Source organism: Calonectris borealis, chromosome 16 (assembly GCF_964195595.1).
Source record: "Calonectris borealis chromosome 16, bCalBor7.hap1.2, whole genome shotgun sequence".
NCBI lineage: Eukaryota > Metazoa > Chordata > Aves > Procellariiformes > Procellariidae > Calonectris > Calonectris borealis.
This window is the reverse complement of record NC_134327.1, coordinates 10838613-10865651: the sequence shown is the minus strand read 5'-3', so window position 1 is coordinate 10865651 and position 27039 is coordinate 10838613. Positions and strand designations below refer to the sequence as shown.

The window sequence follows — 27039 nt, the reverse complement described above, 5'->3', positions numbered from 1 at the left end:
AGGCACCCAGGTGCTCCAGCGAGCAACGCTGGCGTACAGAGATCACTGTATTTTGGCAGACTCCAGCAATCACCTCTGGAGTGACACACGGCTGGCGTTAGTGCAGCACCAGCAGTTGCGGGGATGAGATTTTAAATTGTCTGTCTTTTGGGTAGGATCTATCTTAAGTCACCCTGGGATGTATTTTGAAGCTATGTCAGGGTCAACTAAAGCATGTAGGTGGTTTTGTACATATGTCTATCGATCAGTGAGCACCTTTCTAGAAGAAGTGGCAGAGGAATTTATGTAGGGATCCTAATGTCATTCATTCCTGTGGCCAAGGCACAACGTGACCCAGATTCCCACATCCATAGAAGTGGAGAGTGCTCTGATCTGACACCTCCAATTTTGAGATATTCTGCTTTAGCTCAAGCTGCCAATTCCATCTGCAAGCTGCTGGGTTTGGGCCCGTATCTGAGCAAGATTCAAGGCACAACACATGCTACTTCTGACAGGGGACAGGGGCTGATTGTGTACGAAGGTCATTTGAAAGGGAGGAGCTGATCTCCCATCACGTAAGTCTTCATATAGGGGACTGCATATAAATATGGGCATTCCCCTCATCCTGCTCAAAATCCCCTTACTTCTTCACGTTAACTACATCAAAGCTGCATAAATGGAAAACCTTGGGAAGTATTTAATATCTCGAAAAAGATGGAGCAGCAGATAGCATCTATTCCAGCAGCTCTTGAAGACGATCTCTAGACACAAAGTTTTGCTCTGACCTTGCGTTAGAGGAAGAGGTACTGGTACTGCCAAACCAATAGCCTCCATTTTGCTTATGCTTCATTTTCGCCATGACCAGAGCTGCTCTGACCTCAGTTCTCAGGTCTTTTGACCCACCAAATTGAATTGCTTTTAATTTTTTTGTAGACAGCCCCCAAAAGCATTGGATTGGTACTTTACTGATGCAAATGTAGGAGCCAGCAGATAATTCAGTTTGATCTGGTCACAGATTGAGTTATGGCTGGAGGCTACCTATGAATCACTTTTAGCATAAAAAAATATTCTCAAGAAATCCAGCAGCCTCTAACTGGTAATAACTTGAAATTCCATGTGAAGACTTGTCCCAGGCAACTCAACATTTCCCTCAAACACTCAATTTACAGTTTAAAAAGAATCTTCCTTGTGCATGTTCATTTCTGCATATTGAGCCCCGAATATTTTAGTAAACAACCACTGGCAAGGAAGCCCATAGCAAGAACCAATATCTGGAATAATCTCCAGAAAAGGAATTTTGCGGTTATACTTTCAGTACTAGAAGAAAGTTTGCTCCATCAGGATGCAAATTATCAAGGCTCTAGTATACGTCCAGCTCCAAGCTGGAAACTCAACACGCTTAGGCTGGGGCCACAGAAACCTTGACACAGCGACTGTCTTCGGGTGGAGTTTGGATGTGTTAAGGGGACGATGCAGTTGCTGCAATGGAAGAGAGCAGGACGGCCCTCTCGGACCTACAGGTACCGCATACCGACCCGCTAGCAGGAACCAGAATACGTTTTGGACGCTCCTCGCTTGAACGCCCACTTCAGTTCATTTTCAGTTCAGTGCCCGAAGGCAACAGTCAGGCTGAAATCCCAGGTTCCCTCCTCCTACACAACGCTTCTTGCTGTTGCTTACATTGCAATCTCCTTCGGGCTTCCAGCTTGTATATACATCACGGGCTCTGCCGATCACAACAGTGATTTCTAATTCAAACAATGAGAGCTTTTTTTTTTTTTTAATTTGTGTGAATTTCCTTTGATACTTAAACAACAGAAAAACAGCAAAACTAAATGCGGCTCTCATCTGAATTACTCAGGAGAATACAGTAAGCTATTCCAGGCTGTCAGATACAGTTGTAATTAGGTGCTTTTAGAAGTATAATATCTATTTTTATCTGTTATTTATTGTGCGTACTATATTTATTGTGCTGAACGTGTTATGCCCCTGACAGACTACTGCAGATTTCTTGGCACGTTATTGCCTAGGTCCTGTTGCTACACCCATTTTTGAGATTCGGAGGCAAACCAATTGGATTCTGACATTTATCTTCTTAGAGCGAATCTTTTTGTCTGGTAGATCTGTGGGACTCCTACAGACATGTTACACTGTGTCATGCTAATCCTCCTCAGTACATGGATTACTGACCTAACGCACAGCGACAGCCCTTTCGGAGCCATCCTCTCGCAGTGGTAATCCGCTGGCACACGTGCGTGCCGAAGTGCATGACCTCTGCACATCAAACCCATGGTGTCCTCCCCACAAGAACCCCCAAGAACAAGCTGTCCCTGTGCAAAGGCACCCTCAAATTGTACCTGCTGCTGAGATAGCTCAGAAAGCCCTCATTGCTTGTAGAAGGATGCATTTCACTCCAGGAGAGCAACACCCTTTCCCTAAAGGCTCTCAAAAACCCATGAGGTTTTCAGGAGAAGAAATTCAGGCCAGCTGCTCGCTCCGTCTTGGGGCAATGCAGATGCACCCCGAAAGTGGAGGTTTGCCCCTCCCTGGGCTGTACAGAGCTATTCTCAAGGCTGCGTTAGCCCCAGGAGCTGAAAGGCAGAGCCACAAGTTCACTTCCCCGCGCCCGTTTCCTGACTATCATGCCCACTCACCCCTGCCCACGTAGAAAAGAAATATCAGAACAAGGCAATAATTCTTTTCCCTTCCCAAACACCTAAAAGGGGTCAAAGCTCTAGCTACCTGGCAGCGTGAATGCAAACCACATTCCAAGAAGCAACCACACAGCTTGTTTAATTAACCAGCCCTTCCACTTCTTCAAATAACCCCCAGATCAATCCCGTCTCCTCAGCTCCCCTGGCCACACGAAAGGCCTGAACTCAGCCGTTGCCATTCATTGCCCGAGCACCCTGCGGTGTATCGAGGCTTGCACCGCTCAGGTGTGGTTAATGCACCCCAATTTCTCATCAGAGAGCACAAAGGAAAGGAAACCTCTCCCAGCTTCTTAGCTAATATCTGCCGCCTTCCAAGATGCTGGCGTGTCTCATCCCAAAGAAAAGCCTCCCCTTCCGCTTTCCTGGATGTCTAATTTAGGACTGGAGACAAGAAGAATTTTTGTAGGTCTAGAAAGTTAGAGCACAGAGCTTGCAAGGGGAAGCATCAAAGTTCAGGAAGGAAAAGAAAGTGGAGACCCTACAGAGCTGGTTACAATAATGCAAGGATGAGTGACCTTTAGTTAATTATTCTATAGAAACACTACTGATTCTGCTTATAGAAATACAGAATTGGGTTCATAACAGTACCAGGCAGCCTTCTGCAGAGACCTTCAGCTTGAGCCACCCTGCCAGAAGCTCCTGACCTACAACCAGCTTCTAAAGAACACAGACCTTTGCTATATTTGCTCCTCTATGAGCTAAGAGGCTGCCAAGTGCTGCTTTCCAAAGGGAAAACCAGGTTTGCAGACCCAGAGCCTCTGGCTGACCTGCCCCCAAAAGCAGAGCTGTGTCAGGGAGGTGGTTTTATAGCTCCTGTCTGCTGTTCTGGCACAATCTCATAGTGAGAAAAAGCTGCACCTGCAGAGAAACCACAGCCAGGCACTGAGGATAAAGCAAGGATAATATCACCCATTTCACCTTTTACAATCCCATGTTCCGGCTTTTTTGGCTAACGGGGAGAGAGCGCTGCAGTGCAAGCACTGCATTACAGAGAACACTCTTGCTACCACAGGTGGGTCTTGGAAAGTGAAAAAAAGCTGTGGGGTAACACAGAAATTTTCCAAGTTTGTGGACAGTTGTATAATCTAAGATGTTCTGTCGTCTTTGTACGCCGTGTATGTGAGAGTCATGGGAATTTGAAATGGGCAGTAAAATAGTAAAAGACATATTTTTTTAGTGATAATATATTAACCCAAGAAGTGAATGAGCCTATATAGCAGCTCTTTCTCTCATTCATAATTTTAATATTCTGAAATGCCTACATTTTAGTCTATCTGGCTATAAGCCTTTAAAATGTATGTTTATAAATCCCTGAGAAGAAAGACATAAAATGAAACAAATGACAGCTTTGAATTATAGTTGCGATGAATATTGTCATAATAAATTCTCTCCTCACCCAAAAGAGCGATGAGGGATTCCTTCTGTACCACACCATGTTTTCACAAGTCAAATACCGTCACTTGTTCAATTTATAGCTTGCTTCTGGGCTGAAAGTCTCCACACATATTACATGAACTCAGCGGTACATGATTCAAAATTATTTGGTTGTGAATATCATGTTTCTAGATAATTTAGGCTGAGATTTTCTGGGTTGTGCAAGGGCTTTTGCTACCCAAGTCAGAGGAACTGATGTATCTAAATCCTCTGGGCAGTGTGTCAAGCCATAATCTTTTAGAGGTGTTGCTCTACAGCTCGTTTCTACAGCGATAATTGCAAGAGGAAGGGATGCTGAAATGATAGTCAAAACAATGCTTTCATATGAAAGATCAGCCGTTTTCAACACCATGGTCCTATCGGAGCTGTAATGTATATTAATCACCAATTCCCTACTTTAGCTTGACTTGCTGTTGCTACAAAAGGGGACGACAATTTAAACAACTGCTTCTGGAATACTTGGCTATTGTGCACAGCTTTGCTCTGAACAAGATCTCCAGTGAAAAATGAATCCATTTAGACATGACGGCTACACATTTTGCCATATCTTTATTGCACTTTTACCACGTTGCAAACAATTCCACAAAAATGCTGCAAAAGTAAGCCTAGAGCTGCTGAAAGCAGCTTTTTACCCATATATGTATATATTTACACAAAACTATCAAAAGCAAAGTTGAAAAGTAGCAGCTCAGCTATGATAGTCTAGAAAGGTAAGAGCTGCCACCTCCTTATGGACAAATAGTACAACTTGTCATTTTACATCACTTTGTAAAACCAACATTCAAGTATTCCTGTCAATGCACAATTAGTGAAATTCCCCTCCGGTAACCACCGTATTTATTATTATTATAATAATTATTATTTTTTGCCTTTAAAAGTTCATAATGCCTTAACCCTTTAAATGCTGAGTAGCTGGGGGAAAAAAAGCATTCAATTTAAATAAGATACAGTGGATTAGAGCACTTAAAGGGTTAACACAAAATACTAAGTGGACTGTCACCACAAATAAAGTGTGAGTCACAAAACGATGCCGTCCCTCTTAGTTAAATTTGGTAGGTAGGTCTGGGGTTTCATAGATATGCCATATATAAATACAAAATATTAAGTAAAGGCCTCCTTTCTATACAAAAAGGACAGGAGGTGTTTTGCTATCAGACTGTTGTCTGTCAATGATCCGAGTATTTTCTGAATCTTTTCATAATCTCTCTTTAGGAACTAATGAAAAGCATCACATTAGACTTATTTTTCTTAATGAACTAAGCCTTTGCAGAGTCTACACATTACCTACTTTGGGAACAATTATATCTCATTTCTGAATTCACTGAATTCACAAAGTGGCATATACAGTCTTTTGCAAGACTTGGTTGGTTTTTTTTTTCCCCTCTTTGAATCTTCTTTACTTGGCTGGTAAAAACGTAGTCTTGCGATTTCACTACCTCTCGGTTGTAACAGTGTTAACATCAGTGTTAAAGTCATTTTCAACCACATTGTCATAACCATCCTTTTCTATACAGTCACTAACAGCCTTGAGGACAATCCGCAGCCGCCTGTCCATCGCCTCCAAGTGAGGCTGGTAGAGAATGGGAGCTATTTTATCTTTTAGTAAAGATTCCTTCATCAAGTGACTGAGTTTGTATTCCTCCTTGGCTAACAACTGTAATCGCAGATAGGTAGACTTCCTTATTCTAAGAGAAAAAGGAGAAAAAAAAATGCAAATCAGTATTTTCATCACTATTGATCCTGACAGGGCTAAAAGGCTTATAGTCAGCGCAGCGATAACAGCGTAAAAACCTTATTATGTGATCTGAAATGAGGAGAAGCGGGCACTGTCACAGTCCTAACGAGCAGCTGGCATTGTCACCTGGCCAGTGATCTTTGGGAGCCCTTAAAGGTGGCGAGGTTTTGGAGCACAGCTCTACAGTCAAGTGCAGACTGCCTTCGTGTTCCTCGGCTGGGTAAGGCACCGACTGGATCTGGTGCAGCATTCATGGGATCACGTCAATCCTGGCACTGACACACACGGTGCTCGTGGCATTGAGCTGGGCGTGGGTGGCGGCAGCGGAGGCTCCCGCGAGCTCACCCGAGCCTCCGCAGACAGAGAGCTCACCCTGCGTCCCAGTCGTGCGAAGCTGAAACTCTAAATGTCACCTGTCCTCTCTGAAAATCCTGGCCACGGGCACCGTGGAAAGCCGATGAGAAGCACTTGAACAAGCTGGGGGAAGTTTTGCCACTCGACTTCCATGGGACGCGTATTTTGTCTTAATAAAGCCTCTCTCACAACAGCTCACAGCCACACTCCGGCAAGGTCCTGATCTCAACAAAACACTTAACGTGTTAGTGCCAACGCTCAGGGCTAGCTCGGGTCAGGCTCCCTGGGCAGGATCATAACAGCTCCTCCTCTCCACGGTATGCAATACAAGATTCACTTGAACACCTTAGTCCTATTAGTGGAAACAACTGTACAAAATGGGAAACAGCTCCAGAGGTGAAACGTACCTGCAGCACTGGTTTAAAGGCACCAATATGGAAAGTTCGTCATGGGAATATTTTCCAAACCTATTTAAAGATAAGAGCAAGAACAAAGGCGGTTTTAAACGACTAGCTTTTTTTCTTTTTTTTTCCCCAGAAAGATTATTGAAGATATTTACCCTCTTCCATTATCTAAGTGGATAATAAATGTTTCATTTCCAAACTTCTCAAAGGTTTCGTAGTGATGTCGATCCATGTTACCTACAGAATAAAGAGAAAAAAAGACCGTTCTCACTCTGGCTTGCTGCTGAGCCTGCGGGTCGGGGCAATACAAAAGCTACGGTTCAACGAGAAGCCCAGCACTCCCCAAACACGACGGCTGTGTAGGGCAGAGAAAGCAACTGAGCTCGCTTGCTTCTACTGTGGAAAGCCCAAAGTGTGCGATACTGGACGATGGGCTATTATGTCTCTGTTACATCTCAAGCTCTCTGTAGCTTTATAGTTAAGCTCCAGAGGACCCATCAGGAGACAAAACGAACCTTCCCACCCTCCAGCAACCTCTCCTGGGACGCGCCGAGGAAATCCCTCTCAGATACGATGGCATCTCAACTGCTCAGGGAGCCTGGTCATCTGCGAGGTAGCTATGTCCTAAGTCAGCAGAGCTTCTTTGGTGAAAACGAGCCCTGCTGCTCCAGCCCTGGGTCAGTACAGTGCGCAAAGCAGCCAGGGTACGCGTGCCGGGTGCGAGGCTTAGCTTAGAGAGGGGAAAATGCACCCTTCAAGCAGGGATGTTAATCCATATGACTTTGCTAATATTGTATTAAACTTTTAGAACCACGACCAAACATTCCTTTTTTCCTCTAATAAGAACTTTGTCCAAATTTCTGGCTGCCTGGAAAGCCAAAACGGTGTTACGGCTCTAAGATACGGACCAGGATGCTACTGCAGCGGTACAGCTGAACAGCACCCTCTGGGCACCCGTGGCAGGCAGACGTGTGATCTGCTTTTTAAGGTCAATGTGCAGAGTACTGGTGCCAAGCTATGAATTTTGTCTTTATGGCGGGGGTCTTGAGCCACTTATAGATGCCACATATGGCTCCTGAGCTGTGATTTGGCCTCTCCTGCTGCAGCCTATTGCAGAAATCTCAGTAGTGGCAACGGCAGAGGATATGTCCTTGCCGGCATGTGTCCGAGGATCAAGTATGTATATCGGCACCTTACAGGTATATTAACTGCAGCAAAACAGGTTTCACGTGAGAATGCCTCAGTGTTAACCACTGAGTAGGCTTGGAATAGGTCACTATTACTGATTTGTTAAGAATTATTTTATTCCGATCAGGTTACATAAACAGAACAAAACTTCCTGATGCATACCACAGTTGCCTTTGTGACAAAGCAACACCTTTTTTTTCCTCGCCTCTGACAGTTTATAGGGCAAGCAGCAGTGAATACTGCTGCAGGTTGAAAACAATGTGCCAGTAACGAACAGTCCTTGCATGTGCATCCAGGAGCTATACGTTACAATGGTAAAGCACTCACTAAAGCAAACTGTGAAGCCCTTAACTGTTGGGAAGGAGACTGCCCTGACCTGCGTTCATCATCACTCTGCATTTCTGAACATCTTTGTTCCTTTAATCTGCACGGATGGGAATACATAACCATGTAAATCTGCATTTTTTTCTTATAATCGTCTAGAATGGCACATACAGTAAATGCAGCTTCAACCACGCTTTAGCAAACTGCTGAGCAATGCAGAGTGGTGTGGAAAGAAATAGTTCTTATTCTAATTAAATGTTGCATTTAATTTTTGAAAGAGATGAAACATACCCATTAGGAAATCAAAAACTGTCATATCCATTATATCCAGAATTCTGGTCCCACTGTCGTACGGGGGTGTTTGTTTAACCTCTTCACAATAATCTGGATCAACTTCCCATCTGGAAAAGCCAATATTTTTATATTTTATGTGACATACAAAGCTTACTAAGTATTACAAAAAACCTGTTATTTTGCAAAGATCTAGTTGTATCATGTTCGATTGAGGGCAGGGTCAGGTAGAGGCAGCAAATTCTTCAAGCTGCTTCCAGTAATGCAGGCAACCGATAAAGATTGTGACTGATGAAAAAGGAAGAAAATCACAAGATTGAAAACTATCTGGCTAATAGCTTCAAGATTTAGGAGACCAGCTGCACCATCAGTCATATGATGAAAACATCTGAGACTTGTTTAGGGCTGCTGATAGCAGTGAATCTTTCTCCCTCTGGTAGGACTTAGACAGGTCCCGTTGCATCCTGTCAAAGCCACTGGAGATATCTGGCCCACGAGGGAATTATGCCATTGAAGGTCCTTCCAGGTTCAGGACCATAAGCTGGAGCTCCTTGCAAGTGTAAGTACTCTGCCCCTTCCCAGGAGCTGGACCCACTGAAGAAATGCAGATGCTCTCCTAAGCCTCAATGCTTTAGATCAGGCAAGGGCAGTAACTGTTTTATTTTCCTATCTCCCGTGGCAGCTGGTGAACCCTGTGCTCACCACTACTCACTCTGCTTTCTTGCGCTTGTGGTAGGAACGTCTCCAAGGGTTTCTCCAGGTTTTCCTTTTAGCTAAAGACAAATCAGGTAGGAAAGCAGCCAGAGACCCCTCGATCTGATCTGGTTTTCCACACAGGGCATGCTCAGTCGAGCAGTAGTAGGAGCATTCCCCATAGAAGCAGATGTTGTTGGCTGGCAAATAAAGGAAAAGAGTTTTAAAACGTACCCTTAAATTAGTGTTGAAGAATTCCTAAAAACACTGATGTATGTGAAGGAACATGAGCAGAAATAAATCTCAGACCCAAACCCCCATTACCGCACATAGTTTTCTTCCACTGAAACCACTAGAAAGACATTCATTTCAGTGGCTGGGATCACGCCCTGTGCTGAGCTCTCTGTGACTACTTCCAGTCTATTTATATTCCAAAAACACATATTTTTTTTTTTAATCCTTTCCCTTCTCCTTTCATTTTCCCAGACTGATACATTTGGGATATATTTGTTAGCCCAGGCTGGAACCCCAAATCCCACAGCTGAACAAGTGGCACGTGCCCAAAGTTAAGTCACCTTCCAAAATCTTGGCTCATTTCTTTAAGAACAGACAACAACATTTCATTCATTTACTTGCTGGTATGAGAAGAACTGGCGGTTTTACTAAGGAGAATTATTTACCATGAAGACTCATGTGGGGGTGTGTGTGGAAGGTGGAAATAGCACAGATGTAACTCCATCAGCACACATCCCAAACACAAATTTCTTCCTCCACACATCACGTTACTCCAACAACCACAGAAAAAGAACCTGCAGCAGGTTTTGGAGCGTGTGTTACCTTAAAACCTCCCCAAAGCTGCCACAACATATTTCTGTACCAACGGGAACATCCACCTCTTTACAAGAACCCCCGTCCCACATGAATTCACCGGAGGTGGGAGAGAGCAGCTCATCCCCAACCCCCACCAACGCTGGACTGTGAACAAGAGTAGGAGCACAATGCTGATCTTCTTGTTGGTGCGCTACAATTCTTTTGACATTGCTTTATGCGCGTAAAATGTCATTAGAGGAAGACTGTGCCCTTTCCTTACGGTAATGCATGAAGCTGAGAAGTCACATTGCTTCCTAATTCCCCACAAGGCCTCTAAATTCAAATATTGCTTCTGAGCTACTCTCCCTTTGGGCAGGATCAGTACAAACGAGGCAGGAAGGGCTGGTGAATAGAGGGAGGTGATCTTCTGCCTGCCACAGATGACCCCGTGGCTCGGATGGGTGAGCTGGTGGGTTTTCGTGGCAGCGATGCCCTGCAGCACGCCGTCCTGCACATTGCTGTGACGTCCCCCCGGGCCAGATCCAACCTACGGCCAGCAAAGCGCCCGGTGGAGATGGTACACCGTGGGTGACGCAAGGGAGACAATGAGTCAAGAGGACAGGGAGCAACACCGGCCCCGGTGCTACGGAGATAGGAGGGAGGGAGAAATAGGGCAAGGAGCTGCGACTGGGGAAGGAGGTGAAGGAGAATGTGGAAGAGCAATAAGGTCTCGTGATGTTTTTGATTATAGTAATTAACTGTATTATCTGGAACCGATAATCTGCTAACCATGGAATTACACCAAATAATTGGCCTAGAAGGCTGATGGGTACTACCTGACAGTTTGTCTCAGCTCTTCATTTCCAAGCCTCTATTGATGGCCATCAGATTTGTCCATTAAGTTGTGATTACTTTAGTCTGGATACAGCCTTTTCGAATCCCTCTGCTGTGACTGACTCGTAAGGACCACCCATCTATCTGTGCTCAGGAACAACTCCAACCCGAACTGTATATTTACGTTCACAGGGTTGGCTTATACCAGTTAAATATATCCTGACTCAGTCCAGAAATATTTACCCTGTGGTCAAAAACCTCGTTGACAGTTACTGAAAGAAAAGTACTTCAGGGAAGAGAAAATGAAGAACAGAAATTACAAAAGGAAGGAAGGGAGCACTCAGCATGTCTATACTTCTAATTTTGTAATTTAAAGTGTTTTACCATGCAGAATATCCTTTCTTAAAAATTATTTTAAAAGCCTTTTCTTACATATAAGGCATATTTAGTCCCTTAACATATTAATTAAAGGAATAGTAGTTTGAGACTTCCCATGAGCTAAGAAGTGACCACGTCCTTGGCCAATAAGCCACCCGGCTTGGCTATTTCCTATGAACCCCAGCACAAGTCTTGGCGCTGCTCATCACACAATATGCCTATTAACTTCTAAACAGAAACCCCACTCATTTTTCCTTTTAAGCAACTCAGTAATTTAATTTATATCTCTGAGAGTGAAGTTTTGAAAACCTTTTTACAAATTGCATGGGAAAAAAGCAATCACAGTTAGGGAAACTTGGGTCGGAAGGGACTCTGGTCCAAGCTACAGCTTCAGGCCGGCTTCTCCAGGTTAATAAAATCTGAAACCCTCAGCTTCTCCTCGTACACCAGATGCACCAGCTCCAGGCCCATCTCAGTGGCCCTCCTTCAGACTCACTCATTTCATTACTCTAAAATCAAGCGTAAAGTCAACATTTAGACAAACCCAACCTAACGCAAGCGCTGGGCGCGCTGCCCTGCAGTCTATAACCTCTCAGAGGTTTCCTTTTCAAAACGGCTATCGCAGCATGGACTTGGCATCGCTTCTGCAGGGCTAACACAGGTGCCTCAGCTTCGCCTTTGATCATCCTGGCAAAACCAGGAGGGCTTCACGCCTCCCTGTGAAGCTCTTCCATAATTCAGGATGAAAGTGAAGAGTTGTCCAAGCACCTGTGGGCAGCACTGCCAGCTGCAGATGGCCTGCAAACAGGAGGATCATACTGGGCCGTTAGGAAGGTTGGGATATTCTCAGGCAATAAAAACTGGGGAAAAACATCTGTGATTTATACCCTTAAAAAAGATTATTGCAGACAAAATATTTCAAGGCGTTCCAGGCTGCCACAAGGGATGATTTACAAGAAATCACATACGGCGGCTGCTTGCTGCAGGCTAGCGCAGAAGAGTTAGGAGATATAAAGAGATCCCTTATTTCCTGGGCGCCTGCTGCCTCGGCGGGAAGGTAGGGCTCTCCGCTGCGCTGCAGCCAGGGTTTATGTTTCCCCCGATTTGAAGCTGCAGTGGGGCTTGTGCTTCAATTCAGCAGTGTCAGCATCACCTGCTCGTCTGTGGAGGGAGGGAACCCACGCAGATTTATCCTGATCGCCTGAGACAATTTATCTTCCAGGGTTTCTATGACCTGACTTCCACCTGGCAGCGGGAAGCCGATGCTCGGTTATCTGCCACCGTAACCATTTTGCAAAGAGCAAAAGGGTCAGCAACATCCCTCCTGTGCGATCGCAGCCTCTGCTGCTCGCTATGTAAATCTGACCTTTCAAAAAAGGAATTATATTAAACACAGCATTTTGCACAGTGGGAAGATAAATACTGTGTTTAATAGTTTTGCTTCTGAATTTAACTTTGGGAACAATGAAACCCTGCTCCGTATTGTCAACGAAAGCAACTGGGACTAATCATTTGACAGTAATCACACATTCCTATCCAGCTAAATCTTCAGGAAAGCTCGGGGGCTATGGCAGCGATGGCATTCGCTGCTGTGGGGTGACACGGCCAGCACGTGCGCTGCCTGCACCCCGCCGGGCCGGTGATCCCCGCTCCTGCGGGCTCCTCCAGGTGTTGATTTTCCCACAGAGCTCCATCTCCTGCAACCGGAGTCCAGTCCTCCGAGCCATGGAGGATGCGTCCTGTCATTAAGACAGCAAACTTGCAGTAAAACCACAAGTGTATTTCTCGGTGAGAAGTTACTTTCAGTGGCAAAGCTTTTTCTGCCAGCTGTTAGTCTCCCCGTGGGCTCAGACCTGGGGTATTTACTCTCCACAGCTCCTGTCCGATTTCTTGGAGTAGTGGAGGTGAAAGGATGCTGTATCTCAAGTTACTATTAAAGAAATTAACTGCTTTAATTGATACAGGATAGACATCTTGATATGTCTATCCTAGTTCTTATATACAGGCAGTGAGATGAAGCAGCTTGAATTACCTGGGGAAACATTCATTTTCAAGGTTTCTTAAAAACGTAGGAAAAAAAGAGGTACCAAATACCGAAAAACACAGTTCTCATTTAAGACTTCAAGGTGCAGTAGCAAGCCTCTTTGAAACCTAAGTAGGTGACCCACATTCTGCACAGCAGGCTGAGGGTGAAATTCCAGCTAGACACAAGCCCAGTGCTTCGGCCGCAATCCCACGCTAAGAGCAGGGTCTGGCCTTTCGAAGGCAAAAATCAGAGGGAAAGGGGAGATGAGGTCTAACTGGCGTGTGGTCCTTCTCCTCCCGTTAAAATTGCCCAGCCCATACCTTCCTCTCTCATACGATACAGGTGTTTCTGTACAGACCCCCATCCCTAAGTACACCTGCAAAAGAAGCGACCGCCAGGAATTTGTGCTCCCGCAGATTGGGTAGAAATGGAAACAGCAGCAGTGCTGGCAAACCAGAAAGGGAGGGATGTTTATACATGCTGAAATGTTCAAATGCTGGGAATTTGCAGCATGCAAACTCCTCCTTCATTAAAAAACAAAATTGTTTCCCCAAAGCACTAGAGAGGCAAGAGAATCCCGAGCGCTGTTGCAAATGTCTGATTTTCATTATCTGAGGATGAATGGAAACAACTCGTAATGAAATCCATGCAAAAATCATGGTCTGGTGATCGAAACTCCAACTAATTACAACAATTAAGAACCCGAGTGTCTGTGTAGTCATCTGCACATTTTCTGTGTGTCATCCTGATAGCTGAACAATAATTCTTCTCAGGAAGAAAAGGAACAAGGGGAGATACCTTAAAGCAAATTGCTTGGCAGAGCAATTCTTTTATTGAGATTTGCATGACTGTTAATGGAGGACATTTAGAAGCCTGTGCAACTGGAGTACTGGAAAGAATCCTGAATATTTACTAAAGCAGTGCAGGAAAAGATCTTTCTTTTACCTGCTCAAAATAATAGCTATTTCAGAATTGGTATTGTTTGCTGAGAGGGGAAAAAAAAATCCATAATCCCTTGGAATTGGTTAATATGAACAAAAACATAGTGCTTACTAGCAGTGTAACATTGATTTCTTTAAGCTGCTGCCTCAATTACTTCCAAAACGAAGGCTGACATCATTAATATGTCTTTTTTCCTAGCAAATTACCATTCATTTGTAAGAGTAGCAGGGCTACTGCAGTCTGCCCTACTGCCAAGGATGTAAAATTAATTTAAATAATTACTGACCTAATTCCATTTCTCATGTTTAGTCCAAACTGCCTGGAAGTGCACTTTTCTGCAATTTGCCTTCTCTCTGAATGCAGCCTAATGCATTGCCTGACCTGCCTGCCCGCACCATTGCCACTTCCCAGTGCAGAAGCGATGCCGCTCTGCAGCGTGCCTGCAGCTGCCTGGCAGCGAGAGGCCCTGATTTCCACGCCTGATGGGACAAGTGAGATGGCCCAGGCGTGGAAATGCAGTGAGGTTTCTTCCAACGCACCCCCGCACTGGTCCAGGGAATAATTGATGAGCCCTCAGAGGGTTTCCACTGCACACAGTGGTCTCCCAGCCCGAGGCAAAGAGATCTGTATAAAATCAATTACATTTAGTGCTTGTTTAATTTTAAGAGCTGTATATGGGTGCACGGAGAGGGATACGTTGCCAGCAGACACAATGTGTCCCCATGACCATTAATTGTCACTCAGGACTGCTGGGGATGGAGGTGCAGAGACACAGCCACCTGAAAGGGAGTCCCAGAGCGGCCTCGATAGCTTAATGCGGGTGCACAGACTGGTTCTTGCAAGTATCTATACGTCATACCACAATTTCCCAGCTTTGTAACCAGTTCTCCCTCAAAACCAACTGAATTTGCTGCCCCTCATCTGCCAGAGGGGACAATTCAGCCTCTTCCAGCCTCCCCCAGGCTCCTGGTCCCTCTCCATCCTCACCTCCCCAGGCCACGGGACTCGTCCCAGCACCCGCCTCTTTTCCCTTTTCTGCCCTCAACCTGCTGCTTGAGCTGCCTGCTAGGTTTGTGAATTTGTTTCTAAATGCTTAATTTAGGACCTTTATTACTTTTTCATTAAGCATTAATTAATGCCTGCCTTTTAAGGTCAGTATGAAATACAAGATGGAGGTTGGGCGCATGTTAATGAGAATCTGACTAATTAAACTGGGGACTTGTAGGGGAGAATTCTGACAAGTAACCACCACGATTTAAGCAAAGTATATTGATTTAAGAAATGTAGAATTGAAAGAAAAATTAATTGCTTAAGCGTTTTATTCTCCGGAAAAGCCTGATTCATAGTTAATCAAATATTTTAATTGAATTTATCTGAGGCCTCTAAATAAATTTGAATAAAGGATTATGCTTGGATCATCCCTTGGATGTCTGCAATTTTATAATGACAAGATAAAGATCTTCATCCAAACTGGCAGCCTTAACTCTGCATTGCCATGCTCTGGCTGCTGTAAGCTGCTCAGTACTTGAGTACAGTTTTGTAATTCCCAGAAATCACTCAAGCTCACCCCTAAGCCTTGATATATAACCTGGGAAGACTAAAAAGCAAGCAAACCTACTAATCCGTGTCTTATTTACTAAAATGGGAATAAAATGGCTTATATTTCAAATGAGCCAAAGTACCTTGCGCACATAAACAGTCACAAGATTTTTTTGCCATCTTTTGCATGTGATTGTTTGCCTACAACAAAATCCAGCGAAAAAAAGATGTAGAGAGACAGAGAGGGAAAGAGGGAGAGAAAGCGACTGAGATACAAGTGCCTAGCACACAGAAATGTCTGCACATCAGGTTTGGTGAACACTGTCGCCATGTACTGTCACCACGCACTGTCACCACGTACTGTCACCACGACTGTACATGTAAAATTGGAGCGCTCGTAACACGGGGTAAGATGAAATCTCTTGTAATTATGTAATGTGTTTTACAAGTGAAGTTACTGGAATTAATAACTGTCTGTTCAACTGTGTGTCCTGCAGAGCTGAACATAAATATTAAGCTAAAAATAACAGCCATAATAATGACTTTATTGGTGATCACGAAAGTGTGATAAACGTTTTAAGAGAGAAAGCTCTGCAATGACAGGGCTCTGGTTTCTAGCTAGCAGCAATAAATTACAGTTACGTCGGGAGAAACTGTAATTAAGTCTTTGGATCTTGACTTTAGGGATCTGGGATAAACAGCTTCTGGCCAATCACACACAGAGGAAGGGAGAGATCTCCGGAGATTTCTGCTCCAGATTGTCTGTTACACAAATCACAGCCCGAGTTCAGCAAAGCACGTTTGCACGCAGCTGAAATAATATGAGTTAAGCACACTGGAACATAGCTACATGCTTTAAATAGAATATTTCCCTATATATTCTTTCTCTAAGAAGATACTTAAGCATGTATTTTTGTGCCGTAACTCAGATCCTTAATTTCTCCATCTCAGCATCCCAGATGCTAAACAGAGATGATACCACTTTCTCCCACCCTTTGCCCATCTCTACCTATTCTAGATGTATATTCTCGTGAGCAGGGCATGGTTTTACGCTGTGTTTGTAAAATTCCCACCTGTGGAGCTCCATCTTTGGCTGGGGCCACCAGACATTGTGAAAGAGTGAAGAGTAACAGAAACAGAGAGTGGTATCAGTTCCTGGGGTCAGCCCCCAAAGCAAGAACGAGGACTGGGAACTTCTACTCTGGCCTCTACCCAGCGGAGAATTTGAGCTGGAAGCAGGATATGTTACACATCTATTTGCTTGGTTTTTTTCAAACTCCTGTTGTAACAAAAACTGAGTTTCATGACTGAGAAAATTAGGTTTTGGTCCTCCAGTCAAAACTGAGAAATAAATGCATCTGACCAACAGAAGTGACGGATCACATTGCAGTAGAAAAAAAAGTCTAAATAACTAATGGGCTAAGTAATACGGTTTTGGGTAAACTGAGAGCAACAGAAGAAATTGCTTTAGAAATTACTCTACATAAAACATTTGTTGAATACATTGCTTTTGTGAACATAAAAGCCTGTCTCTGCGGATAATTTGTCAAGGGGAAAAGGCACTCAACTCAAAACAATAAAGTCTTCTTTGCAGCCTATGTCTCCACATTTATTTTTATTCAAAGGTCTACAAGACAGTTCTATTAGAAATATCTGAGCAATTAAGCAATCTACACAGCGTTCCCTTAAGTACGTGTTCAGCAGGAGAGAAAGAATATAGTGTTATTTCCAAGACTACCTGGTGAGATGAAAAACGTTCTCCACAGTTTCTTGTCACGAGTAACATCTCGTATTTCTCTTGTCATGTTAACCAGTCTACCTGCAACCGGTGGCACGCGACGGAAATCCAGGATCCTGGAAGAGCAAGAAAAAAGATAGTTTATGTAAAGGATTAAAATATAATGATAGTGAGAGGTTTTAGGAAGGTTCATTACACTCTGAAGGCACATTTATCTGTGGTCTTTAAGGAGTAAAAAGTCCATCAACTTTAAACTGGATAATCTTTCGTATAATATATTATAAAATATGTCCTGAATATGATCGGCTCTGACTTGCCTACACAGTACAGAGCAGATGCAAAATACAGAAGAGTAAGGGAACACATTGTTCCATGAAATAAATCAAGAATTCCAGAAATAAGAGACAGCAGAAACTTATTTTTGACTTTGTGCTACTTCAGGATTGTTATAGCATGCATTTTGCTCACCAATTTTTTAAGTGACTTGAGGAATGGGATTTCAGCCTCTTTCTTCCATAAACACCATCTAATAGATCTAAAAACTAGTAATTTTTTTTTCCTGACAGTCTTAGTATTTGTTTGATTTATTCGCTTCTGCTCCTCTCTGTTTTAATACCCTTACACCAACCTAAACAATCTCCCTGAGACTAAGAATTTTCCCACCGGCAACGGCTGGGTGAAGAGCCTTTCTCTACCCCAAACTCCCCTGCCTTAGTAGATCATTAAAAACTCCCTACGAAGCATTGCTATTAGATACAGTAAAAGAGCAAAGTCCCCATACAAAGCCTCCCCATAGGTGGGATTTTTATGTCCCCTGTCTGCTGATCAGATTTTCTACATTGGGTAGCTATGCTTTTCTGCTTGGTGTGTGGATATTTAACATACCTCCCTGCAGGAACTCCATTAATGTTTTTTCCTACAGCACCATCTGCTTAAAATGGCAGTATAAAATATAAAGCACAAGGGATCAACACCAAGGTAAACAGCAATAAAATACAGACGATCCTTGAAGGATCTGACCAGGATGGCTCTTAACGGCAAATCTACCCTGTGCCACCCACTGATCGGTTCCCTCATCCTAACCATCAACCCAGAAGGCAGCAATACTACACGTACCCCCAAGTAATTTGTGGCCCCAAAGCTTCAAGCTTTTGAAGGATGTTTCTTGGCACTTCTGCGTGTGAAAGATGTTTCAGTTCTAACTCAGCCTGTGAAATGCCACGGCTTTTAGCCATGCTGTTAATAGCTCCTCACTAATTATTAATTCCTGCTCCTAATCTGGGCAGGCTGAAGGGCTGCAGTCCATTCAGAGCCTTGGGGTATCCACCACACCCTGCACCAACTCTGCCTGCGGGGACACTTTCAGCTAACAGGAGTATGCGATGACCACCAATGTCCTCTCCTTCCTACCAGCTTATGGCCTAAATAGGCTCCTGATATGGGACAGCCCCAGCTTTTTGTGTGAAACCAGAATTCCCTCCCCATCTCAATTATTCGTCTCCGAATACTTGCACGATTCCCCACGTCTCACTCGGATTTGCATGCCCTGGAGCTAACGGGGGTGAGCCAGACCCCTGTCACACTTATGCTACACATTCCGCGGGAGATTGGTCCTCTCCATATGCACTTCAAGATCACAGGGGAAATTCATTTCTCGGCTTCTCTTCGATATAATTTCTCTTTCTTTTTGAGAATTACTTATTGCTAGGTTTCTTATTCCCACAGTGAGTCGCATTTCCTAATTATTAATCTACCCTTTCATCATCTGCCGTTTCATTTATTCATGGCGTTTTCCCACCCTTGTTCCATTTTCCCCTTTTTTAAAAGTAATTCAGTTACAGGGCTGGCCAAGTGCAGAAACTTATCACAATATTTCCACTTTTCTTTTAATGCAAATCCATTTTACTTGCCTGTCCAAATGAAATGCTGCTATTTCTGCATTATGTCTTTCATAGTCTGAGAAATAAAAAAAGTCAGGCGGGGTTTCTTGTTCTCTGGTTTGTCTGCAAAGAAAAACAAGGAAAGTGTTTTAATGAAGGGTTAGCATTTCTAAGGAGCAGCACTCAGTCATCGGCATGTTATGCAGGAGTTCAGTATTGTTTGCTTAATGGAAGGCCTTTAAATACTTCATGTGTGCATTACTTGCCATGTAGCCTTCATTTTATCTTCTTTTTTAAACTACTGTAACAAAAAATAGGAATTCAAGACTTGTGCATGCAGGCTGCTGTCACAAAGCTATTCCACTCTCACTCTATTTAACAAGATCTGTTTTATCACTCTCAAACATTTCATTAGTGATAGCGGTGAAGACAATGTCATTTCATTAAATTATCATTAACTGTAATTATGAAATTTCCGAAAGTAATAACATTTTTCTTTCATCTTTGGCAGCCATGCAGCTCCTATCCAAAATATGACTCTCCCTTTGTATTTCTTAGAGCCAAAAGTGACATGTTTTTCTCATTTCAGAAGAAATGGGATCATTGCAGTTTGACGGCCACGACACATGTCATGTTTCAAAGAACATTAACAAGACCGTGCTCCAGAGAGGATGCAGAATTTGTTGTTTCTTCAGTTTGAGAACCAAGAAAAAATGTCATTCTGATGGAAACAGAAAGGCTAAAGCTTCAGTGCCGAACTCCATGGAAAATAGAAAGCTCTATATAACAGTGGAGCAAATCTCTCTCTCACTTTAGGCAATTTCCAGACCTGACGGCTTTCGGATGGAGCACAACTCAGGCAGTTGACCAGTACAATGTCTGGACCCCACCTCAACCTGCATCGTGCCCTATTTTGAAGTCTTAAATGGCAGATAAGCACTGCAAAGCGGTTCTGCAGAGCATCTGCAAGGGAGGACAGTTCCCCAGAAGAGGAAAACAAAGCTCTTTCTCACTCCCTGCTGTCACAGGTGGCCAGCTGACAGCTCGTGCATCACCCATGCTACACACTGGCAATTAAAATACAACTTCTACACCGGGACCTTGTCACATGAAAGGCTTTCGGGTGGTGCGGGTGCAGAGCTCAAACCTCCAGAGAATTTGCAGCAAGTCCTAATTACAAGGCTTGTTGGGAACCTGAAGCTATGTCCACCCACGCTCATTCCCACAAAGACCACCATGACTACCGCAACTGGTATATGCCTGTGAGCCCTCCCGTATCCACCTTGCTGAAGAAACCAGATGAGTCTCACATTTTTTGGCTATATGAAGATTTTGCTATGCAACCAGCAGGATCTGAAAGGCTGATATCCTACCTCAGACATTCTTCTTTATATTAAGATCTTGGCAAGGTACTCTATCTTGCCCTAAATGATGTACAATTGCCATCATAGAGACAACATCAAGATATTTGACTTGTGTCCAGTGTAACTCAAGGTGGAGGGTCCTCCAACACCCCAGTGATGCTCTGGCCAAAACAGCACCACTGTAATAGTAGTGGTCATGGAGGTGGCCAACACTTGGCAGAAGTCCTGCTAGGGGGCTGCTGTGGCTGCCAAGGGTTCATAAGGACACAAGCTAAAAGTGAGCCTAGCATAAAATAAAAAATAATATTTTGCTTTGTCTCCATAATAAATGCAAAAGGAGAAGGAGCGTGCCCACAAAGAGGAATATGGGAGAGCCAGAAACCTGTGGCACGTCTCACAGTACACCATTCAATCAAGACAAGAGCTAGGAAAGCTGCAACCTCATTGTGCATATTCCCCTCAAAAATGAAGAAATGAGCTCTGAATATAAATTCAAAGGAAAAGATTAACATATTTCTGTTGGGCAGAAAATTACACATTTGTATATAACTTTCCCTTCCCTCCAGATTTTAAAATATTCGATTTCTTCAACAAATCAAAGAGAGAAAGATTCATCCCAAGCTTTTGCAAACTTTACACATATCAGCATAGCTGATAAGTTGCAGAAAATATTACTAATTAGCTAATCAATGCCATCTGCTTTTTATCTCCCAAAGACTTTAAACAAATCATGGCTGTTCCTTACAAGAAAATCTTGCTCCAGAAAATCAAACTTAAATAAAGTGTAGATCTCAATCTTGCAAGCACAGCTAGACCCACAGCCCAGCTCCTTCGCGCTGCCTGCTCGACGTGCTGGGCAGTCAGCACATCACCGCCGGGATAGTCCGGTCTCTCTAATTTCACTTTTCTATTTGCTCCCTGCCACCCCTGGCAATGGCTGGGGATATTATTCATTTGGGAGTAAGTATAGCTGTCCTGCAGGCTTCGACTTGTTTGTACATATTTCTCTCCTGTCATAATGTATTATTAAGTGGTAGCGCACCCTCCTAGAAAATCATGAACTTGATTGTCCTAAAACCTTCAAAAATGGACACCAAATCCACAGTGCGATCTAGACAATGGAAATAGCTATTTTTTAAACCTGACTATACATCATGAAACTAACTCCCAAGTTTCTTTGGTGCTTCAGGTGCTTCCCTCTACTTATCTGCAGAAAAACACCCTCCAGCCACATCGTCCATGCCCATGTCAAACAGTTACAGCTCCCACTTTTCTGTCTCTTGGAAATATTGGGTTATTCTGAACGTAGACTGGAAGAAGAATTTATCAAATCCTCAATCTGCTTTACATGCCTTATGTTCCCTTGCAAAGCTCTGTAGAACTAAGATGTAGCAGATCCAATGTGAAACCCTCTCCTGAAACAACCTTGAAAAATCCTTTCTGCTGATTTAAACCAATATCCCATAGAGAGGACTAGAACTTTGTTCCTTGGATCTGACTTCAGCTGGCAAGAGTTTTATTCAAACATACATTTATCCTTATTTTGATGTCTGCAGCAGCACCTCGAGAGATTCGTTGGTAATTCCTCAGCCACAGTAAGCTGCCGTATCACCAGCAAACGCTGACACGTGTGATGATCACAGCCTAAGGTACACCACTGAACTTAAAAAGCCACATGACCCTCAAATGGCTTTGAATCAATGGAATCAATGGAATCAATGGACTGTTATAAGAATGGCTTTAACAGTGTTAAAATCATAGAATCATAGAATCATTAAGGTTGGAAAAGACCTCTAAGATCATCGAGTCCAACCGTCAACCCAACACCACCATGCCCACTAAACCATGTCCCTAAGGGCCTCATCTACACGTCTTTTAAATACCTCCAGGGATGGTGACTCCACCACTTCCCTGGGCAGCCTGTTCCAAGGCCTGACCACTCTTTCAGTAAAGAAATTTCTCCTAAGGTCCAACCTAAACCTCCCTTGGCGCAACTTGAGGCCGTTTCCTCTCATCCTATCACTTGTTACTTGGGAACAGAGACTGACCCCCACCTGGCTACAACCTCCTTTCAGGTAGTTGTAGAGCGCGATGAGGTCTCCCCTCAGCCTCCTCTTCTCCAGACTAAACAGTCCCAGTTCCCTCAGCCGCTCCCCATCAGACTTGTGCTCCAGGCCCTTCACCAGCTTCGTTGCCCTCCTCTGGACACGCTCCAGCACCTCCATGTCCTTCTTGTAGTGAGGGGCCCAAAACTGAACACAGGATTCGAGGTGTGGCCTCACCAGTGCCGAGTGCAGGGGCACGATCACCTCCCTGCTCCTGCTGGCCACACTATTCCTGATACAGGCCAGGATGCCGTTGGCCTTCTTGGCCACCCAGGCACACTGCCGGCTCATGTTCAGCCGGCTGTCGACCAGCACCCCCAGGTCCTTTTCCTCTGGGCAGCTTTCCAGCCACCAAAAGGGCACTTACACCATAATCTATGTTTTTTACTTTATCCAAATGTATTTATACATGATTTTATTTTATCCACATTAGAAAACTTTCATTTTTTTACTGCGTGCAATCTAATCAATGCGTTGCCTGGTTTGGTGCTAATTCTTCTAATGATCTATTCTGACGTATACGTATAGAGATGTGGCAGATCAAACTGCTCTCAGCACACAGTCAGCAGGTCCTAGCAGTTACTCCGGGTTGACATGGCGGTATCTGGCCCTCGGTCTCTAGGTGACAGGCTGGGAAAGGGGCATGCACCCTGAGTCCCCTCCAGCTCAAGGAAAGTATCTTACAAAACAACACTGGAACCGATCCATCCCACAGCATGTCTTAAATCAGAATTGCATTTTAAAGGGGGAAAAAACCCCAACCCTCAAGTTATTCTGGTTTTATTACCTGATGGCTATTGAAGGTTATTTTCTAATAAAATGACACACATAATGAGATATTTGAGCAAACAGACCAATATGCTGAACCCTTCTGAGGGACAATAAATTAAAGCAACGGTGAGAGCTCCTCAGCGCCAGCAGTAACATCTCGCAGCATGCAGGGGACAGGTTCTGCACAGGTTGCAGACGGTGGGAGAGGATTTCTGGCGGTGGCTCTTATTTTGCAAACAGTTGGAATCTGGTGATCCTCTCTTTGGAGAAGGATTTGGCAGATATTTATAACGGCAGGCTGGGAAGCTCTGGAGGAGAGACAGATGGAAGTCTGTTGATGCTGCACACAGTTAAAAATTACACAGTGGCACCAGCCCAATTACAGCATGAGGAAAAGACAAATCAGCACGGTAACAGTAGTAGAAGAGAAAGAAGAACTAAGGGGAAATCAAAGCCCATGAAAATTTCCCCACCATGACACAACTCAGAGGAAACACGGGAAGTAAAGAATTATTTTAAACAGGACAGGGACACGTTTGCGTTGACACAAGACGAGATGCCACTGTGATCTGATCTTGTGGCTAGAAAAGCGAGTCATGCTTACAAACAGAAGACATAAAGCTACTCTGATAAATGAACAGTCATGAATAAATCTGGTGAGTCAGCTCCATTCTAGCTATGGTTGGGACCTGTTTTGGGTGCTCAGTAGTGTTTGGATAAACCAACATAGTGATTTGCGTGTAGAAATAAAAGCCTTAAGCTTTTCTTAAATGTTTCTGTAAACATTTTTACATTTTTTGGCCAATTATTTGATCCCCAAAACCCAACATTAATGATTTCTTGGGTTTTTTTTTTCTGCCACTCATGAATCTCATCACCACAGTGAGACTGCAGGCTCTGCAGACTCTCTGACATTTCAGAAAATGCCGTTACAGAAACTAAACCTTCAACACGGAAATCTATATTTAGTTTCCGGGATCACTCGCATCCACTTGCCTAAATTACCAGGATTAATACCCACCAGGGCCATGTATTACTCGAAAGAATCCTGCCTCGATGCCAGACTTCCTCCGCTCTGGAGGGGTCCTGTTATCTGTACAGCGGCCAAAAAGCTAGAAAATAGGGCAAACAGCCCAATCTGAGTCAAGTGTTATCCTGACAGACACATGCTGTCTTCCTATGCCGCAGTCCAGAGACATTTCAGAGACACCTTTTGTGTCAAACCCGCGTACCTTAACTAATGAAAGGACGCGCCGCTGATTTGAAAAGGGCTCCTTTTAAATAGGTTGCACTCCTGTTCTGAGACGTAATCAGGGGAATCAACCACAGGGATTAGGGATGATTATGGATCACAACAACGAGCGTGGCCGCAGCAGGGAGGGGGTTTGCTTGGGTTAGACCATTTTGCAGACGGAGACCCTGACCCTCTCCGGCCAGGGAAATTCGGCAGCAGCAAAATCACTAAGAGACATAACAGGCCAACGAGGCATGGTAATTGCATTGGCAGGGACAGGACTAACATTGATAAGAGCGTAATTTGGCTATCGGAACAGATAACTGGAGATTATCTGGGTCTACCCACAGCTATAGGTCACTATTCTTCTCCTTTGGAAAGCAGCTTTCCTCTCTTCCCGGGGAGTATTTAAGGTGTTTAAATACCTGTCCTGGAGCTGAGTTGCAGGCTCAACAGTTAATACACACTGTTACCTAAATGATAAACCTAGTTAATACAAGACTAAAAGGCTGCCACTCAGCAGTTTGCTGCTGTTTCAATTACTTCGTGGCCTGGGAGGGACTTGGGGACTTCTTGCACTTGGAAGCACCACGGTGGGGCTTTGTAGGCAGCCCCTTGCTCCAACAAGCAACGGAAGCAGATGCTCCACCAAGTCCAGAGAGCCTTTCTCCCCACACAGACAGGCATGAAATCTCCCCAGCCCACACCTATGAACTTCTTTGTACTAGTGGAAAACTCAGACTGAAAGTCCGGCATCTGCTTGCAAGATTTTCTCCTCTGCCCCCCGCAACCCTTATGTCAAATTGGATTGTGCAGCAGTGGGATCTAGAGTGCCCTGAGATAATCTAAAGCTTATTATTCTAAGTGAAGGAGGCAGCCCGTGGAAAAAAAATGAGGCAGCTGCAGTCCTTAGGAGGGTACTTAGATTTTGCATGCAGAGTTGTATCATCCGGGAGGGCTTTCTATGCATTTGGCACCAGTTAGAACAGGTGGAAAAAATGCCACTTAATTTTATAATACATTTTAGTGGCTTAGAAAGTCCTTAGGAAGATAAATGACATTGCTAATGCAGCTACATCTACAGTAGCGAAGATATCTGGTGCCTATTTCTGACTCCTTATGGAGTCTTGGCAGCTGATGGCTTTGGCTTTATCAAAGCGTTCTGCTACAAAGAGCACTCCCAGGAACGATACGAGCTGTTTACAAGAGCAGAATATGGTCCAGAAAATGAGCGGCCAATCCAGGAATGCAAAGACATGCAATTTAAGTGGTACAGAAAGGATGTTTGGCCTGTTTCATTGCTATCATCCAAATGACAATATGGGCCTCTGCAGGATACTCAGGCTTCTCCCGTTTAACTAGCAGCTCTGCAGCTAGAAAAAATGAGAGAATATTTACTGTGGCAGAAAGACAGAAATTCGCACAGGGATGTGATAGCAATAGGAATAATTAGCAAACCGCCAAAAGGATAAATACCGAGATCATGCTATTGCATGAGTGCTTTTCTCCCGAGCAGTCAAAGAGAGCTTGACAACAGCACGTGCTCAAGGACCAGTTAGCTTCCTATAAATCATAAACTTCTGATGCAGAGAATGACAATAAGCTTCCGAAAGAGCATTTGTATATATAAATATCTTGTTACCTGGCACAGGAGGATAGTGGGGGGAAGAGGGAGAGAAAATCCTCAGGGAAACAGTATATTAAGGTGGGTTTTCTTTCCATTTCCAGTTGCGAAGTCAAAAAAAAAAAAGGCTCAGGAGGTCATCTAACGCATCCCCTGGCCCCAGGGTGAGATCAGCTAGACCTAAACCATTCTTGACAGACGTCGCTATAACGTGCTCTTCAAAATGTCCTTTCACAGTCCCATGGCTACAGCCCTCTCCTCCTTGTCCCCATGTGCTGGCCTTACTCCTCTGCTAATTTCCAGTCTCGCTTTTCCTTCTCGCTCCACAATCAAGGCCAAACCATCACAGTAGGACTTGCTGCAGCTGACCTGAGAGCCTTTCCGAGGAAGGAATACATGCGATAGACATGGCAGAACAACTGGCTCCCGCTCCTGAAAAGAGCATCCCCAAGCCAAGACCTGGGAATTAAGCCTTAACGCCTTTAGACTGCAGATTCTTCAGCTCAAAGGCCCCTTCTTTACTAAGCACAATTCATTTATTTTAATTCTTTAAAAACCCAACCAACCCAAAGCCTTGAAAGCCTACTTTAGGTTCTCCCCTTAAAACCAGCACTGTTTCGAGAAGACAATGAAGCAACCTCTGATTCCTCTACATAGATCAGGTGTTTGTGAAAAGAT

General features: G+C 44.1%; 1 protein-coding gene across 1 annotated transcript in view; it reads right to left on the bottom strand.

Annotated features, from left to right (window-relative positions):
* Positions 1–4657: 4657 nt before the first annotated feature.
* Positions 4658–27039, bottom strand: part of FAM20C (FAM20C golgi associated secretory pathway kinase) — a 60083-nt gene continuing 37701 nt past the window's right edge. Inside the window, exons 4-10 of the mRNA XM_075165247.1 lie at positions 19294–19386; positions 17384–17499; positions 9136–9316; positions 8424–8533; positions 6776–6857; positions 6624–6683; positions 4658–5812 (exon numbers count right to left, since the gene is read on the bottom strand). Of these exons, the coding sequence (XP_075021348.1) occupies positions 5560–5812; positions 6624–6683; positions 6776–6857; positions 8424–8533; positions 9136–9316; positions 17384–17499; positions 19294–19386 (895 nt within the window). The 3' untranslated portion in view covers positions 4658–5559. The remainder of the gene's footprint in view (positions 5813–6623; positions 6684–6775; positions 6858–8423; positions 8534–9135; positions 9317–17383; positions 17500–19293; positions 19387–27039) is intronic.